This window comes from Mus pahari, chromosome 14 (genome assembly GCF_900095145.1).
Source record: "Mus pahari chromosome 14, PAHARI_EIJ_v1.1, whole genome shotgun sequence".
Lineage (NCBI taxonomy): Eukaryota > Metazoa > Chordata > Mammalia > Rodentia > Muridae > Mus > Mus pahari.
In genome coordinates, this window is record NC_034603.1 from 72,218,300 (window position 1) to 72,239,309 (window position 21,010).

Genomic DNA, 21,010 nt, shown 5'->3' on the forward strand with positions numbered 1-21,010 from the left:
ACCTTTAGTTTGAGAAATCCCACCATACCTGAGAAAGACTGGATCTCAACTCATTGAATTGGTGAACTCACTGCATCTGGGGTTACCTAATCAAGAGTGAGCTTGTTGCTATTCTATCATGCATGGGGGAGGAGAGGCCATGAAGCCCTCCCCTTCACTGAAGGGAGACCTTGGGTAGTTAATAGGTACTGGGGGAGGGCTATCATTTTCCTCAGTGGTGAAGTCACTAATGAGTTGTTCATGTTCCATTATCTAAACCTTAGTTAGACTCAGTGGGGAAAGAGTTTCACACTCTTCAGTGGGGAGAGTTGCTTATGAAGGTTTCTATAGAGGAGACTGGAAATTTCAGGGGTTGGAGATGAGAATGCCCAAACCTCAGGGAAAAAATGAGATCAAGAGCATGGACAGAAATTCAGCACGCTGGAGTCCTTTCTGTCTCTGTGAAAGGACAGCTTCTTGATTGCCTGAGTAAATCTTCACATCATTAGGCAAGATGTGATTTGTGTCTTATATAGGACCAAAAGATTTACCCCACCAAGTTTAATATGGATGTCTTAGTTAGGGTTTTATTGCTGTGAACAGACACCATGACCAAGGCAAGTCTTAGAAGGACAACATTTAATGGGGGCTGGCTTACAGGTTCAGAGGTTCAGTCCATTATCATGAAGGTGGGAGCATGGCAGCATCCAGGCTGGCACGGTGCAGGAGGAGCTGAGAGTTCTGCAATTTTATCTGAAGGCTGCTAGTGGAAGTCTCACTTCCAGGAAGCTAGGGTGAGGGTCTTAAGCCCACACCCTCAGTGACACACCTACTCCAACAAGGCCACACCTCCTAATAGGGCTACTCCCTGGGCCAAGCATATACAAACCATCACAATGGGTGAAACAAAGGCTCTGAAGATCAGTGAAAGCTGTAAGACATTAAAATTTCATCCTAGCTACACCACCTCTGTATCCAGAGTGTATTTATGTTTCATTTAATCCATTCTAACTCTATAGAAGATCTGCATAATAAATAAAGTAATATTTGGTAAGAAATTTGACTCAAAAAAAAAAAAACAACAAAATGTCAAAAGAAGAAAATTCAGTCTTGCTGTATAGAATCTGTAATTGTTATTTATCTCTACTGTTCTCTTTCCGTGATAACTAATTACTCTCCTGTAGAACGCTGCCATGCTGATCTAGAAAAGAGCCTTTTATTCAAATCCGTTAAGAACACCGATTCAACTTTTGGAGTGTTTAACTTAGCTGTGATCTGTGTGCTAAAACGAGGTCACTAGGTCACAATTAAGCCACTCATTTTTTTAAGTCTTATTCCACTTGGTTTCTAAGGGAGAAATGATCAGACTGCCTACACCTCTGCAAGGGATGATATTGAGTCTTACACAGCAAAGGAGTGCAAAGCTCTTTGCCTAACCTGTAGTTAATAAACATTTACTGTAGTCAGGATTATAAAATCATGAGAAGAATCTATAAAGCTACAAACTCATTACCTCCAAATCAGTCAAAAATATGCTATCTTAAAGACTCTATATTTGTTCATCTATATGTGTTATGTGATGCAATATCCTTACTCCAAAAAGGGAGTCCATGACAGATCAATTTAATGATTTCTCCAAAGTCCATCTTGAATAATTGAGTTTATTGCAATTACTAACAGGAATATGAGAAGAAGTAAAGGCTACTTTGCAAGACCATGGATGGCTTTAAAAAATATTTATCTACATCCCTAATGCTGCCACCTTTCCTGGTCCCCCCTCACAGAATCCCTCCCTCCCCCTCCCTCCTTTTTATGAGAGTGGGACCCACCCTAAGTATTTGCCTACCCTGGATTTCCCCTGAATCTGGGTATCCCTCCACCCTGGTGCGTCAAGTCTCTGCAAGCTTAGGTGCATCCTCTCCCACTGAGGCCAAACAAGCAAGACTTGTTGGGAACTGGATACTACAGTCAGGCTACAGCTTTAGAGTGAGCCTTGCTCTAGTTGTTGGGGGAGCCATATGGAGACTTAGCTGCACATCTGCTACCTATGTGTCAGAGGCCTTGCTCCAGCCAGTGATGTTCTTTGGTTGGTGGGTCAGTCTCTGAAAGCTTCCAGGGTTACAGGTTAGTTAACTCTGTTGCTCTTCCTGTGGGCTTTCCATCTTCTTCATGGCTTTCAATCCTTCCCTCAACTCTTCCATAAGTGTCCCCAACCTCTGTCTAATGTTTGGCTGTGGGTATCTGCATCTGTCTCAGTCAGCTTCTGGGTAGAGTCTCTCAGAGGACAGTTATGCTTGGCTTCTGTCTGTAAAGTATAACAGGGTATCATTAATAATGTCAGCGACTGGTGCTTGCACGTGGGATGGGCTTTGCTCCATCTTTGTGCCTGCATTTCTTTTAGACAGGACTAATTTTGGATCAAAAGTTTTGTAGGGTGGGTTGGTGTCCTTATCTCTCCACTGGGGGTCCTTCCTGGCTATATAAGATGGCCTGCCAGGTTCATGTCCCCACCGTTAGGCATCTTGGCTAAGGTCACCTGCATTGACTTCTGGGAGCCTCCTCATCCTCTTTCTGGAGATTCTCCCCACTCTCCCACCCTCAGCATCTGCAGATTTCCATTCATTCTCCTGGCCATCTGGGCCTCTCTCCTGTCTCTCCTCATACCTGACACTGACCCCCATTCCCCTGCCCCTCCCCTCTCCTACCCAGTTCCCTCCCTACCTCTGCTTCCTATGACTATTTTGTTCTCCCTTCTGAGTGTGATTCAAACATCCTCACTTGGATCAACCTTCTTGTTTAACTTCTTTGGGTCTGTAATGTGTATTGTGGGTATTCTGCACTTTATAGCTAATATCCACTTATCAGTAAGTACCTACCATGCAGGTCCTTTTGGGTCTGGTTTCCCTCATTCAAGATGATATATATCTAGTTCCATCCATTTGCCTGCAAAATTCATGATGTCCTTTTTAATAACTAAAAAGTATTTCACTGTGTAAAAACAACAACAAACAAGTATGAAAACAAACAAAACCTCCACATTTTCTGTATCCATTCTTCAGTTGGGGGATATCTAGGTTGTTTCCAGTCTCTGGCTATTGTGAATAAAGCTGCTGTAAACATAGTGGATCATGTTTTCTTGTGGTATGGTGGAGTATCTTTTGGGTATATGCTCAAGAGTGGTATAGCTGAGAAACCACCAGATTGACTTCTAGAGTGGTTGTACAAGTTGTAATCCCACTAGCACTGGAGAAGTGTTCCCTTTTGTCCACATCCTCACCAGCATGTGCTATTGCTTCAGTTTTTTTTTTTATCTTATCTTAGCCATTCTGATTGGTATAAGGTAGAATCTCAGGGTGATTTTAATTTGCTTTTCCCTGATGACTAAGGATGTTGAACATTCTTTCGGTGCTTCTCAGCCATTCAAGTTTTCTCTGTTGAGAAGTCTCTGTTTAGCTCTGTACTCTAGTTTTTAATTGGGTTATTTGGTTTGTTAGAGTCTAACTTCTTGAATGTCTATTTTGGATATTAGCCCTCTGTCAGATGTAGGGTTAGTGAAGAACTTTTCCCAATCTGTAGGCTCCCATTTTGTCCTATTGACAGTGTTCTTTGCCTTACAGAAGCTTTTCAGTTTTATGAGGTCCCATTTATCAGTTGTTGGTGTTCTATTCAGGAAATTGTTGCCTGTACCAATGCGTTCAAGAGTATTTCCCACTTTCTCTTCTATTAAGATTTAATGTATCCTGTTTTATGTTGAGGCCCTTGATCCACTTGAAGTTTGAAGCGCAATCCTTGATTGCACTTGAAGTTTGTGCAAGGTGATAAATATGGACCTATTTGCATTCTCCTACATGTAGACATCCAGTTAGACCAGCACCATTTGTTAAGGATGCTCTCTTTTTTTCCAGTGTATAATTTTGACTTCTTTGTCAAAAATTAAGTATCTATAGGTGTGTGGGATTATTTTTCATTCTTTGATTAGATTCCATTGATCGACCTGTCTGTTTTTATACCAATACCGTGCAGTTTTTATCGCTATTGCTCTGTAGTACAGCTTGTGGTCAGGGATGGTGATTCCTCCAGAAGTTCTTACTGTTCAGGACTATTTTGGCTATCCTGGGTTTTTGTTTTTTCCATATGAAGTTGAGAATTGCTCTTTTAAGGTCTGTAAAAAAATGTGTTGGGATTTTGATGAGGATTGCATTGAATCTGTAGATTGCTTTTGGTAAGATAGCCATTTTCACTATGTTAATTCTACTGATTCCTGAGAAGATCCATCTTCTGATATCTTCTTCAGTTTCTTTCTTCAGGGACTTGAAGTTCTTGTCAGACAGATCTTTCACTAGGTTGTTTAGAGTCACACCAAGGTATTTTATATTATTTGTGGCTATTTTAAAGGGCATTGTTTCCCTAATTTATTTCTCTGCTCATTTATCATTTGTATAAAGAAGGGCTACTGATTTCTTTGGGTTAATTTCATATCAGCCACTTTGCTGAAGTTGTTTATTAGCTGTAAGCAATCTCTGGGAGAATTTTGGAGATCACTTATGTATAATATCATCCTCAATAGTAGATACCTTGACTTCTTCATTTCCAATTTGCATCCCCTTGATCTCCTTCTGTTGTTTTATTGCTTTAGCTAGAATTTCAGGTACTACATTGAATACATATGCAGAGAGTGGGCAGCCTTGTCTTGTCTCTGATTTTACTTGAATTGCTTTAAGTTTCTCTCCATTTAATTTAATGCTAGCTATTGGCTTGCTGTTTATTGCTCTTGTTATGTTTAGGTATGTGCCTTGAATCCCTGATCTCTCTAAGACATATAAATTATAAATTAGGGAAAAATATGTGTGTGTATGTATGTGTGTGTGTTTATTATATATAATTTATTTATTTATTTTTATTATATTCAACACAATATATATTTTATACCTGCCTTAAAAATGATGGGCATGTTATTAAATGAACATAAATAGATAAAGTCTTTTTGTTTGTTTGTTTGTTTGTTTTGTTTTTAGTAGAGTTTAAAATCTTGGCTCTTACTGTGGTATAAACCTAATATAAGAACGATTTTTTAGAGACTGGAGTTCATTGTAATAAGGCTGTACTTCAATGTCCCTCACATCACCAAAGGATTTTACCTCTATAGTAGCTAAGCTAAGAGTTGACAGCTCTGTTGTGCCAAGGAATGAATTGTAGGCACGATTATTTGGATACAGATTTCCTGCTATGGTTAAAGTTATTTAACTTGAGTGATTGTCTTCATTCTTGGCCCACAGGGAACAGGTTATATTCATTTAAGAAATGGTGTTTGTATTGAGATGGTCTATCAATGGGGTCATTCATCAACTGTTTCAATGAACAATGGTTCTGCTTGGAGGGTGGCACAGACATTAGGTGAGCATAAGATTCTGGTTCATTGGCTGTGATGATTTTGAAAAGCATTCATCTCAGAAAAAGAGTAACTTATAAGGTCCTCTTCTTCAAAATTGATACAATAATTATCAATCTCACTCTTTGTTGTTCTCTTACAAGCCACCTCCCAAATTAATTGTCTACATTTCTTTTGGCTGTATAAGTAATTTTGAAATTGGGAAAAGGCCAAGTAATATATAAAGGAAGATCTATCAGACTTATATCTGACTTCTCAACAGAGACTCTAAAAGCCAGGTAATCTTAGACAGATGTCTTGCAGACCCTAAGAGACCACAGCCCAGACTACTATACCCAGAAACCTCTTAATCACCACAGATAGAGAAACCAAGAAATCCCATTACAAAACCAAATTTAAATAATATCTTTCTACTAAACTAGTCATACAACAGAAGGAGGGTGGGGTAAATACACCCAAGAAAAAACACACACACACAAAAATCACAAAACCAAAAGAAGAGAATTACATACACACAGAGTAACATCTCCAACATCAAATAACAGGAAGTAAATCATTGGACATTAATACCTCTCAACATCAGTAGACTCAATTCACCAATAAAAAGATGCAGGCTAACAGAGTGGATACCTAAATAAGACCCATCATTCTACTACATACAAGAAATACACCTCAGCAACAAAGATAGACACCACCTCAGAGTAGAGAGCTGGAAAAAGGTTTTCCAAGATACAAGCTAGAGGAGCCATTTTAATACCGAATAAAATATATGTCTAACCAAAAGTTATCAAAAAGAGATGGGAAAGGACACTTTATACTCATCAAAGGAAAAATCCACCAAATTGACATCTCAACTCTGAACATCTATGCCCCAAATGCAAGGGTACCCACATTTGTAAAAGAAACTTTATGAAAACTCAAATCATACATTGAATCCCACACAATAATAGCAGGGGACTTCAATACCCCAGTCTCACCAATAAATGGGCCATCAAAACAGAAACTAAACAGAGAAATGATAAAACTAACAGATGTTAGGAACCAAACAGATTTAACAGATAGCTACAAAATTTTTCACCTTCTTCTTAGCACCTCATGGAACCTTCTTAAAAACTGAACATATAATCAGGCACAAAGCAAAATCTCTATTTGGTCAGGGAAGAAAAAAAGAAAGAAATTAAAGACTTTCTAGAATCCAATGAAAATAAAGGCACAACATACCCAAACTAATGGGATACAATGAAAGCAGTGTTAAGAGGAAAATTCATAACACTAAAGAAATTGGACAGATCTTATACTAGCAATTTAGCAGCACGCCTGAAAGCTCCAGAACAAGAAGAAGTAGACACCCAAGAGGAGGAGATGGCAGAAAAGACTCAAACTCAGTGTGAAATTAATTACCAAAAAAAGAGAACAATACAAAGAATCAACAAAACCAAGAGCTGGTTCTTTGAAAAAAATCAACAAGATAGACAAACTCTTGGTCAAACCAGCTAAAAGCACAGAGAAAGTATCTAAATTAACATAATTAGAAATGAAAAAGGAGACAACAGAAACTAAGGAAATTCAAAACAACCATTGGGTCTTACTTCAAAAGCCTATACTCCACAAAACTGGAAATCTAAATGAAACAGATGATTTTTAGACAGATACCATTTACAAAAGCTAAGGCATCTAGCTAAACTATTTAAACAGTTCCATAACCACTAAGGAGATAGAAGCAGTTATTAATACTCTCCCAACCAAATATTGCAGAATTCTACTAGACTTTCAAAGAAGAGCTAATACCAATACTACTCAAACTGTTCCACAAAATAGAAACAGAAGGATGACTACCTAATTCATCCTATGAGGCAACAGTTACCCTGATACCTAAACCACACAAAGGCTCAAAGAAAGAAAACTTCAGACCAATTTCACTTATGAACATTGACATAAAAATACTCAATAAAATTCTTGCAAAGCAAATCCAAGAACACATCAGAAACATTCACCACAATCAAGTAGGCTCCATCCTAGGAATGCAGGGTGGTTCAATATACAAAAATCCATTAATGTATATTAATCCACTATGTAAACAAAGTGAAAAAAAAATCACATGATCATCTGATTAAATGTTGAAAAGCCTTTGACAAAATACAACACCCCTTCATGTTAAAAGTCTTAGAGAGATAGGATCAGAGGTGAGGAGGACACAGCATCTGTCCCAACACCGGAAAAAACTGGGACCATTGGGACCCAGGTACATAGGAACTCCACCAGACCAGTGGTATGGTTTCCTTCCAGTCTGTCTGGGCTAGTGCCCTGAGCAGACCTTGGGCACAAACTCCACAGCCAGTTCCACAGAACACAGAGGAAGCTCCACTCCCAAGCACTGTAACACGCCCAGGATCCCAGGATCCCAGGATCCCAGGATCCCAGGATCCCAGGATCCCAGGATCCCAGGAGCTTGATCACATCAGGATTTCAGGGTCCAAGAGGCAGCTTGATTCCCTGGAGCTTGGACACACCCAGGATCTCAGGTTCACAGGATCCCAGAATCACAGGATCCCAGAGACAGCTGGACTCTGAGGAGTTCTGACACAACCAGGATCACAGGAAGGACAGGCTCCAGTCAGATATAGCCAGGGCAGGTAGCACTAGAGATAACCAGATGGTGGGAGACAAGCATAAGAACATAAGCAACAGAAACCAAGGTTACTTGGCATCATCAGAATCCAATTCTCCTACCATAACAAGTCTCGGATACAACATCACACAGGAAAAGTGAGATTTAGATATAAAAATCACTTCTCATAGTGATGATAGAGGACATTAAGAAGGACATAAATCCTCAGTTGAGAATTCTTTGTTTAGATCTGTGCCCCATTTTTAATGGGGTTATTTGATTTTCTGGAGTCCACCTTCTTGAGTTCTTTATATATATGGTATAACTATCTCTTATTTATGTTAGGGAAGTTTTCTTCTACATCCTCTTCTATTCTTATTATTCTTAGGTTTGCTCTTTACATAGTGTCCCAAGTTTCCTAGATGTTTTGAGTTAGGAACTTTTACATTTGACATTTTTACATTTGACCAAAGTATCAGTTTCTTCTATGGTATCTTCTAAACCTGGGATCCTCTATTCCACCTCTTATATTTTGTTGGTGATGCTTGTTTCTGTAGTTCCTGTTCTCTTTCCCAGGATTTCCGTCTCCAGGAAATTGCCTCCATTTGTGTTTTCTTTATTGCTTCTGTTTCCATTTTTAGGTCTGGCTCCTTTTATTCTTTGCCCGTTTAATTGTATTTTCCTGTATTTCTTTAAAGGATTTATTTTTTTTCCTCTTTAAAAGCTTCTACCTACTTGTGTTTTCCTGTATATCTTTAAGGGAATTATTTATAACCTTTTTAAATCTTCATGAGATTTAAAGAGCCCTCTATTATCTATCATGAGCACCTGTTGTATGAGTGCTGGAATTTGAATTCCGGTCCTTGTGACATTGTTGCAAGAGCTATTCATACTTGAGCCATCTCTCCAGTTTTAGTTTTGTTTTATCAAAAAAAAATTGTCACCGTGATAATTGATTTCTAAAAACCAGAGAAGAGTAGGGTGGTTGGGGTGGTGGTGGTGAGGTGAGAAAACAAATAGGAGTAAATAGAAATAAGAAGAAAAATAAGATGAAGAATATTACATTGAAAAAGGTCAGGTTAAAGGGTATACAACACACACTGCAGTGAAAGATTAATAGTTGCTCCACAAGGGGGAAAATCTGGAAGCTCAGGCAACTGGTAATAATTTCTTATTATGTTTAAAAGTATGAAATCTGTGATTTTTGTACTCTAAACCATAAACTACTTTGGTATTTTGCTATCTCAGTTTATCTCAAAGTAAGTTCATAGGGAATAGATTTTCAATTAGCTATCTTACTTTTTTTCCTGGATAACTAGAAAAGCTAAGTTAAAGTTCTGATAGTCCTATAAAAATATTAAATTATAATACAAAGATATAAATTATACATTTTACTTCAATAGCACTTGCCAATCAATTTAATAATAGTCAGAAATGAATATGTTGTTTTGTTCTGTAAACTGTCTTTCTTCCCTTTCACCCTTCTTGCTTTTCTAAGGAAGAAAAATTGATATATCCAGTTTGAATGAAGTTCTGGGGAAGATGCAGATTCACCTCTCAGAAAAAGCACTAGAGAAGCTGACAGAAGGCCTGCCTGGTGAGTCTTAGGGAAACCACCATCCCTTTGAAGAGTCTGTATCTGCGATCATGAATATGGGACTTTCCAAAGCTAGTGACCTCTGTATCAAAAGGGCTTTTGCAGAATTTAGGAAAGAATTTATTTCTAATATGATGGGAAGTCTTAGTTTTCAATAAATTAAAAAAAAAAACTTCAGAAATAGCAAGGGAGTAGACTAAAGCTCTATTGGTCGGTCATTGTTCCATTTAACACTTTTCTTTAGAAAGAAAACTTTGTCTTTATTTCCTATTTCCTGAAAATGTTCAGATTTATTTATTGTTTATTTTTCTATGTGTACTCATGTTTGTGGATGCACACATGTGTGTGAGTCATGTGCGCGCGCACGCACACGCATGTGTGTGTGTGTGTGTGTGTGTGTGTGTGTGTGTGTGTTTGGTTCATATATTTGTATATGCTTGTGGCAACCAAAGAATGACCTTGGGTGCTGTCCCTCTGGTGTTGTATACCTTTTTTTTTTTTTAAGGATCCTTTAAAATGTTTTAAAAGGTTTATTTATGTGTATGGAGTTTTTGCCTACATGTAACACTTGTGCCTACAGAGTTTAGATGAGGGCATCAGATTCCTTGGAAATGAAGTTAATGGAGCTACCATGTATGTGCTGGGGGAAAAAACCTAACCCCTACAAGAGCACCAAGTTTTCTTAACAATTGAGCTTTTCTCCAGCCCTCTACCTTGTATTTCTGGGCAACTCTTGCACTGGGCTGGAGCCTGCTGGGTATGCTAGGCTGGATAGCATTGAGTCCCAGTGAGCTGCTTATCTGCACCTCCCAATACTGGGATTGCGAGTGATGTACCATCAGGCTATTTATTATGTTCATTTTGGGGATCAATTCAGGTCTCATGCTTATAGAAAAATGCTCGATAGACTAAGTTTTTTTCTTCAACTCTGTCTTTTTATATTATATATCTTAATTTATGTCTCATATTTTTATCATTAATCATAGACATCAGAGCAATTGACAGAAACCAAATTATTATTTATTACTGTGCCATTTGACCAAAGAAGTACTTTCTTCTTACAGTCTGTTTTAGATATTGTATGTGGAGATACATATGGTTGTCACAGACATTATGTGGGTGTGTACTGCTAATATTAAATTTGTTGTGTATTAGGGATACTGGATACCCTAAATTCATGCAGTCTTTTAACACAATGAAAACTGCTCTGTGGTTGAGTAATGTAGTTAGTAATTGAAAACCCTAGGCACTAAGCTAGCTGCTATTTCTGTATCGTTATCTGATTGCTATAAAGTAAACCTTGGGAGTCAATGCTCCCTCAGCTTTTTCTTTCTTGAGTCATTGTATTGCAATTGAGTGTTGCCTTTCTCTTATAAAAACGTGGACTTTTACTTTTTTTATTTTGTATATTTATTTTTATATATGAATATTCACCTTCATGCATGTCTGTTTGCCTAGTGCCTGTGGTCAGAAGAGTGCATCCGATCCTCTGAAATAGGAATTATAGGTGTTTGTGAGCCAGGATATAGGGGACTTTTGGGATAGCATTTGAAATGTAAATGAAGAAAATATCTAATAAAAAAGAAAATATCTAATAAAAAATTATTAACTAAAAACAACAACAACAACAACAACAACAACCCACAGACATAGACATTGCTCATTTTCAACTTGTCTTGTTGGCTCAATTGCTGGGCATTATTAAACTCCCATGGCTAGTGTACCCTTCCCAATACTCTTAGCTCCGCACCCTAAATCTGTCCTCAACTTTAGTTGCTCGGTTAAGTGACCTGTGACCACTCTGCCTGAGATATCACATGGCTGCTTGGCTTTTCTCTCTCTGAAGCATGGCGAGCTCTCCCCTCTTTTTTCCTATAGCTAAAAAGAATACTGATCTCAACAAATTAGTGGATACAGTAAACACTGAAAAATGTTAATGAGAAAGTATCCTGAGTCTAAGATCCTATTTCTCTATAGTTTTAGTATACTGAGTCACCCAGTTATATCCTTGTTACTCTTTTTAACATTTGTATTGTGGAAATTCCTATCTAATATCTTAGGGCCTGATTATATATTGTCTACATTAAGCAATGCTAGACAAAATGGTGATCCTCTTTACCCTATGAAGCTTTGCCAGTGTGACCCTTCCTCATTAATGACCCAGAGAAACCATTATTTATGGGATAAAAGGATGAATGGTGGCTGGGTGTAGTAGTATACACCTTTAGTACCAGCACTTGGGTGACAGACGCAGGAGGATCATTGTGTAGTCAAGGTATGCAAAATGAATTCCAGCCTAATGGATTACTTAGTGAGACCCTGCCTGTAAATGAAAGAAAAGAAAGAAAGAGAGAAAGAAAGAAGGAAGGAAAGAAAGAAGGAAGGAAGGAAGGAAGGAAGGAAGGAAAGAAAGAAAGAAAGAAAGAAAGAAAGAAAGAAAGCAAACATGGGTTGACGCATAATTAAAGAAAATAACTAGACATGACAGTATCATATATATATATATATATATATATATATATATATATATATATATACCTATCATTATTATTAATTTGACTAGGAATCAGAAAATAAGCCACATTTCTATGTGGAAATTGTATCATTACTGATACAAATGGGTAGGCATCACTGTATCACTGTACATTTATTGTCCATATGGCAGTTAATACTGCAGAAGCATGAAAGTCTGTATGTGCTCAGAGTTCTTAGGTCTTTAGTTAAAGTCTCATTTATTTGTATTTTCTTCCATTAGCAGGAGAAAAGGTTGACCTCATTGATTTAAAAAGTATCCTGCACTTAAGGGATGTCTCTGGAGAAAGCATAGATCTAAAAAATATTTCTACTGCTGGTAAGCGATTTAAATTGCATAGCATTTGAGGTGATTTACAGTTATATCTGTTCCATGAAGACATTCATCATTTTCATGTAAAATGCTATATACCTGCCAGAAATTTTTCAAAAGGAAAAGATTTCTGAAACTTTAGAACAAATTTCCAGTAACTCCCCTTTAAATGGAAGTTCAACTGAACTATGCAAAAATTTTTACACTGTTTGCTCTGGCAATCACTGATCCTACCATTAGCCAAAAACCCTCCCTGTCTGTGCTTTGGCAACCAGTGATTGGGCATCTCTGGAATTAAGCTGGGAAGAATGAAATCAAATAAATTGAATGGGAGTCAATTAAAGGGGAGGAGTGAAAGAAATTAGAGATAGGTGGAATGCCAAGAGGGGTAAGACATGAATGGGTATAGAGGCTCATAGAGGGGGCTTCTGTTATACAACTGTACTGCTTATTGCAATTATATCATAAATATTGATGGCAAGCCATAATGTCTATCACTCTGAAGTACTGCTTTTAGAATGGTTCAATTAATCTTTTGCAACCTGATTTGTACCTTGCCTGCAGACATTCGAGAATTCTACCAAAAGAAATTGGCTGAGAGTGTAGGAGACTTGGAAGGTGAGTGTGGGTCAGAGAGGAAAGCCACGTGGATCTGAGAGCCTCACGCTTTATGTTCGTGCAACTTTCTAATAATTAGACTGTGATTTCTGACACCCTTGTCTGTATTCTGATACCATGTGTACATTTCTTTTAGAAATTTGCATGGATTCTTACAGATAGTTGTATTTGTTCTATGGAAGAAGGAAATGAAACAATTAGATGCTGTGTGGCTTTTTACAAAACTAAATAAAAGTCCGCATACATTATGATATCGGTCGACACATGCAATATGGGCACTGAAGAGATAAAAACAAATGATACTTTTTGTTCAAAAATCTTGGGTTTGTTAACTATGAATTCTTAAAGCAGTGCTCAATCAACCAGCTAACAAAACCAGGATCAGCAAGATCAGGAAAGATATTCTGGTATTGATGTCTCTGGTACGGTTGGGCAGTCTCCAGTGGGCCTTGGTCTTTGTGTGTTAGGATCACTCTTAGGCCTTTAGGTAAGATAGTGATTAAAATTTGCTTATATATTTTTTCTATAGGAAAGAGTATTGCTGTTCATGAACTGGAGTCTATTTTGCAAACCATGAATGTGAAACTTTCAGAAAGTCAAATGAGTGACCTTAAGGAAAACCTACAGGTTGATGGTAAGATATATTTCAATTGTGTGTGAATGTTTGATAATGGTAACTCTTCACAAGAATCTCCAACATTCTTGTTTTGCACTAAGATTTTTACATAAGCAAGCATATGATAATAGTAAGTTCCATCTCTCCATATCAAAAATTATATTTCAGCCACTTCATTTGTCTCTGTTGATAGTGTGATTGTCGATCACACACTATTGGACTGGAGACTTAGAAAAGAGACCATTGTGAGGATGCTCCACGGGGTGGACACAAACAGAAACAATTTAACTCCAGAAAATCTCAATGAGAGAAAAAATTTGCCAAGAGGAAAAATTCTTTAAATATTAATCCTTCCGGGGCTGGAGAGATGGCTCAGTGGGTAAGAACACTGGCTGTTCTCAAAGAGGACCTGGGTTCGATTCCCAGCACCCACATGGTGACTCACAAAGACCTGTAACTCCAGTAAAAGAGCATCCAACACCTTCTTCTGACTGCTTCTGGCACTCCATGCACACGGAGCACGTACACACACATGCAAGTCAAGCACCCACACACATGCAGTAAAACAGGTAAAAAGCTGTTGTTCTCCCATCCGCCCCACCCACTGCGTGACTGAAACGAGTAGAGAAGGAACGAGTGGCTTCTTAAAAGCCTTCTTTTTCTACTTGAAAAGTTTAAGAGAAATTTATATAGCCATTTTCTAACTGTTAACACATTTGTGGGTCTAGTCATTCCAAGAAAAAGTCTGAGGTTAACTAAATAAAAAAGATGAGAAGAATGTGGGAAAATGAGATGTGTCTTTTCACTCTAGATGCCTGAGACATGTGATTGTTTCAGACACAGCTGAGGAGCACCTCGAATGCTCCCTAAGCTCACAAGAGCTTACCTAGGTTCTCACCGCAGTCTTGTCCTGAAGCAGGAAGGCCCCTCCCCAACACACACTTGTGATTGAGTCCCATGAGCGGAACCTATTTATTCTGATTGTTCTTTATCTCCCAACTTTAATCACTTAACATTTTAAAAGTCTTCATCATTATAAGCAAGTGATGGTTGTCGTTTTCTTTTTAACAGATAGTGGAAAGACTTCATTCAGAAATTTGTTGGATTCCATCACAGAGATTGTAGGTTAGTAAGAAATTCATTAGGGCTGGGGGTGTGGCTCAGTGACAGAGCTCTTGCTTACAGTGTGCACACTTGGTGTTCAAGTCCCAAAACCACACACACACACACACACACACACACACACACACACACACACAAACGAAAGAGTTGGATGAACCCATCCATTGTTATTCTGCTTATTAAGGAAGTGTATGTGTTCAGTTGTCTAATGTAATTCAAATTTTCTTCATTTCAACAACAAATGTTTTTAAACATTTCATAACAATATCTTAACAACTTTTTATTCCCTAGAGTATTTTGTACAGACTTTGCTTTATGTTTGATATTTACCATAAACTGGGTTAACAATCTAAGTGGTAAGATAAAACAAAATCATACGAAAAGTAGTCAATTCATAATGAAAAGAAATTACCCACTCTACAATGAATAAAATGTACTAGATATGCTCAAAATACTTAACTATTTTTTTCAATGTTTGAAGCAAAAGAATTAGGTGTTGAAGATGTGAAAAATGTCCCAGAAGATGTGGAGTTGGAAGACATGGAGAAAGATAAACTACAGCTCTTAAAAAGTCAGCTACCTGATGGTAAGCATTCCCACGGCATGGCGCCTATAAAGACATAGAATCCTGCAACCTTTGTGAGGCATTTCTTTATCTATTAAGAAGTATAAAGATTTCCTCATTTTTGATATGCACTGACAATTATATTTTATAAATAAAACCTTAGCTTTGACATTGCCTTTTGGCTTTGAACAATCTCCCTTTACAGTCTATCAATCTTCCAGTAGGACAAAGCATTGACCGATCTGACCTTGTCAGGCTTCTGATTTTTCAAGACAGGATCTCTCTGTGTGTCCCTGGCTCTCTGTGTGTCCTTGGCTGTCTGTGTGTCTACTTGTCTGTAGACCAAGCTGGCTGCAACTCACAGAAATCCGCCTGCCTCTGTCTCCCACACACTGAGATTAAAGGTGTGCGCCACTACCATCCAGCTCTACTTGACCTTTTAATCCAGTGAGAAAACATCCATAAGATAATAAGAAGGAGCTGAGAGATGAGAAATCAAAGTGGATGAGAATTTACTGGATGTTTAGAGAATAAGGAGTGTTTTCTGCAGAGGACCAGCCTTAAGTGGTTTTATTTTTCCCCCTGTAAGGTTACTTTTTTCTTTTTCTTTTTCTTTTTTTTTAAATAGATTCCTGTCTCATACTAGTTCCAGCTTTAAATGCTAATGTCCAAGTAGAATGCCTGAAACATTTTCTCTATTTTATTGTATTAAACTTTTATTTGAATATAACTTGAAATAATTCTGGGACAGATCATAAAGTCTGACATTCTGAAATCATGGTTTTGAGATACAGCCCAGCTAATGTGCCCATCACTCTTTGTGATGTTTTCATTTTTTATAACTATGGTCCCTTCTATGAATAGTAATTGTACAAACACAGTGACACTCTGGAAGCATGAGTTTCTAGGGTACATGTTTGGGACTCACACTGCTAAGATTTATGTAGCCCTGTAAGCCTGCAGGAGGCAGTGCTCCATCTGGGGCTCACATCACTACATGAGACCATCGGCATCAAAGACCAAACTGAGATTCGGAAAAAAGGGGTCAGCACGTATTGCAAATGTTCTTCCCTTTCTGTTAGATCTGGGGGTGGTAGCTCCTATCTATCCCCTTGTTCGCTCCTCATTGCTCCAAAGAAGGTGCTTTGGCCATTCATCCAGTATTGCAGTTGTCTCAGCAGGATGGTTGTTCTAATCAACATAACTAGAAACAGAACTTGATAGTGTGCTTTCATCAGCAAGTAGTTAATCAGGAGGTTCAGGAAAACCAAGCTAAGCTCCACCCATCACCGGTCACTAGTTGACTGACTTTCCCTTTGTGTGATGATTTAGCAGTTGCTCAAGAATGCAGAGCATTTCAGATCTAACTCAAACACCATCATTGACCCTACTCCCTTCAGATGAACAGTCTATATTAGACCTTGATCTTTCTCATGAGATTAATAATAATAATAATAATAATAATAATAATAATAATAATAATACACAGTGGTATTGATGGTCACATTACAGCATCAGTGATTTTCCTAATACCTCTTTTTCCCAAGAATGGATTCCTGATGCCAAAAATCTGGATATGTTTTTACAAAGAGTGGGAATCAGCCTTGAAGAACAGGAGATCGATGATCTGCTACAAACTCTGCCAGTTGGTGGTAAGCATCTAAAATAGATTTGGATTTCTCAGAGAATATGTGATTCTGTAAGAAGATCTTTGAACACTCGTAGGTGATGTTAAGAAAACACAAAATAGGAAAGAAAGTTTAATCTGACAGTGAAAGTGTTTTTGACTCTTAACCTTTTCTTTAACTTAATTTTTATTTTGTGTGAGAGTGTGACCAATGTCACTACTAGACTGGGGCAGAATTCAAGGGACACAATGCTATTGGAGAAAGATATACAGAGGATTGAAGGGCTTTGGTAAAGTGAAGCAGGAGGTGGAGGAAATTGAGAGGGAAAAACATAGCCAACAGGGAAGAATTTTTAAATATAATTTTTACTCTAAGTGCCTGCCATCATTTTCAGGGACATATAAGAGGGATGTTAGACTCATTTCTTACACAAGATGGACAGTGTTCTCCAAATGTCTCACAAGGATTCAGGCCTGAATGAACAGCGTACCCTTCACTGCTCATACTAATGTTTGGGTTCCCACAATTCCAAGTGAAACTCCACAGTCCAAAGTATATGTTCCCAGACTTCTAATCTTTGGTGAGCTAGCAACAAACTCTTTAGTGGACTAGAGGTGAATTAGCTACTAAATCAAATAAGTAAAAGCTGAATATGTTAACTTGAGAACATTTTATTGGGGGCTGTCTCTATGAAACATAACCCAAACAATTTCTGATCTTAGACAGATCAAATCTTGCCCGTGTTGTAGGAGTTTTGTCTAATTCTGAAATTGCAAAGGATAGGTACTGTTCTTTTAAGTGTATTTCTGTTTATTCACTCTTTAATTTTTATTGCTTGCAATCTACCAGGCAGAATGTAGATTATTTAATTATTTCCTTTGCTTGTGATGAATGAATGATGCAATCATGAGAAAACCCAAGTCATAGGGGTGTCACTGTCTATTTCTAAAACAGAAAGTTAATTTTAGATTCACAGGTCTACCTGAAATTATGATCCAGTTGTTCTTTCTCATACTGTCAACATGAACAGGGTTTCAAGGAAAAACTGTACCTGTTATGTGGAAACATCCTCTAGCCTCGCCACTGATTCTAATTCGTTTTCAAACAATTTCAGGTCAACCAAGCCATATGAGAAGAAATTGTGAGACAGTGGGCAGGTAGAAGGAGTGTGCCTCTCTTCTTTTAAATCAGCAGTATGGTTTTACATACACTACTTATTGGTCATATGATCATTTGAAGTGTCCACTTTAGGAGTGTGGGAAATGAAGGGCATGTAATGAGACCTTCTGAACTGATAGGGCTCTAACCTATGTCCACACTGAGGTTAGCGGCACAGAAAAACCCTCAAACTTCGCATTGGTAGTAAAACTTAACACACATGGGAGACACCCGCATTTAGCTGAAATTCATCCTGTCTACACACATACTCATTTCAAATAGCCCTGCTCTTAGTAGGTTCTTACCTATTTGTTTCTGAATACTCCCAGTGGTTCAGCAAAACACATTTTATTCACTTTCCTGACCTAGCTGGCTCGACTGTAGAGATAACGTGGTAAATATTCTACCTCAGTAGGTCCAGAAGAAAAAAAGAGAATTTGGCCTAGGTATAGGCACTGTATGAGCAATATATAAATTCGTGTGTACATTTATGCTTAACATCTATTTCTGTCACTGATATATGCATATATGCTTGCAAATACTATTTAAATTGTAATAACCATCATCCCATATTAATTAATTAACTGCAATATGCATTCAAAAGTTTTTTATGGTACAAAAGTATTTTATATAATGCTACAAAATATCACTTACAATTTTAAAAATTAGAAATATTTCAAGTAACTTATCAATACTGAAGATCTTCAGTTTAGCTTTATTTTTTCTTCATGATAAAATCTAACATTAATATCTCAAGTACATCTACTTGTTACATAATTATTTTCTTTAGTATATTTAATACGTTTTTTAGAGATAGATGTTTCACTGTGCAGCCCTGGCTGTTCTGGAACTTGCTCTGTAAACCAGGCTGGCCTTGAACTCACAGAGATCTACCTAACTCTGCCCGCCCAGTGCTGGGATTAAAGGCCTGTGCCACCATGGCCAATGTTAATATATTTTAATTGCTGATTTTTATAAATTTTCATGGATGGCGCATTGTGAAAACATGGTAATCATTAGAATTAAGAGATCGTCTTTAAAATGACAAATGTTTTACTCAAATAAATCAGGTTACTGACGAAGTCACTCAGAGCTCAGTAGAGTAAGATAATTTCAGTTAAACACTGATGAATGTAGTGAACTCAATTTTAAATTTTGTTCTTTTAAAGATGGAAAAAAAAAAAGAGTTGATTCTCCAAAATCTAAGAGTTCAATAGAAAACGAGGTCATGTTTAAGTTGTACATACTTATTACCAGAATTTCATTTTTATGACAGTATATCAAGTCCAGTGTTTGGAGAAGCACATTTATAATAAGTAGTGAGTTCACATCATGGACCTTGTGCTCACTGGGGAAGGCATAGGCTAAAATTCAGTTGCTGATAAATGCTATTGAATTTCTTATTCTTCAAATTTCAAAATGAATGTTGTGTGTACATTTTCTTACAGTTCATGGGGAAGTGGAAAAGGAAACATTTTTAGAAAAAATGGCTGCTTTTACAGGTAAGTGAAATACTCTTTAATTGTCTTCACCGATTGAGAAGGGTGATCAGAAATAACTGACAATGGTGGCAGCAGCGAGGCTAGGTTAGTAGACACGAAGGCTCAGCCATTTCTTTTTTTTTTTTTTNTTTATTTACATTTCAAGTGCTATCCAGAAAGTTCCCTATACCCCCCTGCCCCTGCTCCCCTACCCACCCACTCCCACTACTTGGCCCAGGCCTTCCCTTGTGCTGGGACATATAAAGTTTGCAAGACCAAGGGGCCTCTATTCCCAGTGATGGCCGATTAGGCCATCATCTGCTACATATGCAGCTAGAGACACAAGCTCAGGGGGTACTGGTTAGTTCATATTGTTGTTCCACCTACAGGGTTGCATCCCTCTTCAGTTCCTTGGGTACTTTCTCTAGCTCCTCCATTGGGGACCCTGTGTTCCATCCATTAGCGGCTCAGCCATTTCTATGTCAGCTTCTCATCCATGGCTCTTTCCGGCCGCAATCAGCGTTTGTTTATTCTCTGAAAACTTGCTGCTATTCTCTGGAGTTCAGACACAACTGAGACAGCTTTCCTTGTTTCTCAACTTTTGAGGGTTTCTGTGGAGAGATGGTCCCACAGTATTCTCTACTCCACTATTTTAATAGATTATTTTCGACTGATATCTCTGTACTTAACCTTTTAAATGATGCTTTCTCAACCCATACAAATATGCACATTCTGGCTTTCCACCTTTGTGTGATAAAACACTTGACAAGATCTTAGGTCTATAACAATGCAGATAAAAGTTTATGTTAGTATGACTGTGTAGAGTAAGAAAGTGCCAAAGGTTATTTATTTAAAAATAGTAACTAGGAAAATTAACATTGTACAGGGTCAAATTATTATCATTATAAGGTGGAAAATTATGTTATTTGTATCAAAAGGTCATAAATACAATAAATGATGGTGAAATATATTTCCCATCTGCGATTTAATACGTTGACTGATTATGAAAACAAATTTGTTGTCGTATTTTAATGAGGGGTTTCTGCCCCATTCTTTCCCACTTAACTCATGAATAAACAACACACAGATATCATAATTTATTAACAAGCTACAAACATAAACTAGGCAGATTCTGAGACTACTATAACCCAGCCAGGCTATTAGCAACCAGATAAATGCCCCATTACTTGCCAAGTGAGTCTCACCTGGCTTGCTCTGCTACATGGGTATCCTCAGGGCGAGCTTCTCTTGGCCACTTGCTCATGATCCCTCCTGCCTCATGGTGGCCCTTCTCTCTCCACTCTCCTTGTGTTCCCTACCTGAGACCCCTTACTCCATCTCAAGTCCCGCCTTCCTCTTTCTCCTGCCCAGTCACAGGCTCTAGCCTTTTGTTATTTAATCGAG

The 21,010-nt window shown here is 37.9% G+C and overlaps 2 protein-coding genes across 2 annotated transcripts in view; both read left to right on the forward strand.

The window, feature by feature from the left end:
• Positions 1–13,074, forward strand: part of Efcab13 (EF-hand calcium binding domain 13) — a 136,909-nt gene extending 123,835 nt beyond the window's left edge. The window contains exons 44-46 of the mRNA XM_029546146.1: positions 9,475–9,573; positions 12,329–12,424; positions 12,983–13,074. Of these exons, the coding sequence (XP_029402006.1) occupies positions 9,475–9,573; positions 12,329–12,424; positions 12,983–13,074 (287 nt within the window). The remainder of the gene's footprint in view (positions 1–9,474; positions 9,574–12,328; positions 12,425–12,982) is intronic.
• Positions 13,075–19,572: 6,498 nt separating this feature from the next.
• The window catches only part of LOC115065364, a 130,868-nt gene continuing 129,430 nt past the window's right edge, over positions 19,573–21,010 (forward strand). The window contains exon 1 of the mRNA XM_029546147.1: positions 19,573–19,627. Coding sequence (XP_029402007.1) covers positions 19,612–19,627 — 16 coding nt within the window. The 5' untranslated portion in view covers positions 19,573–19,611. The remainder of the gene's footprint in view (positions 19,628–21,010) is intronic.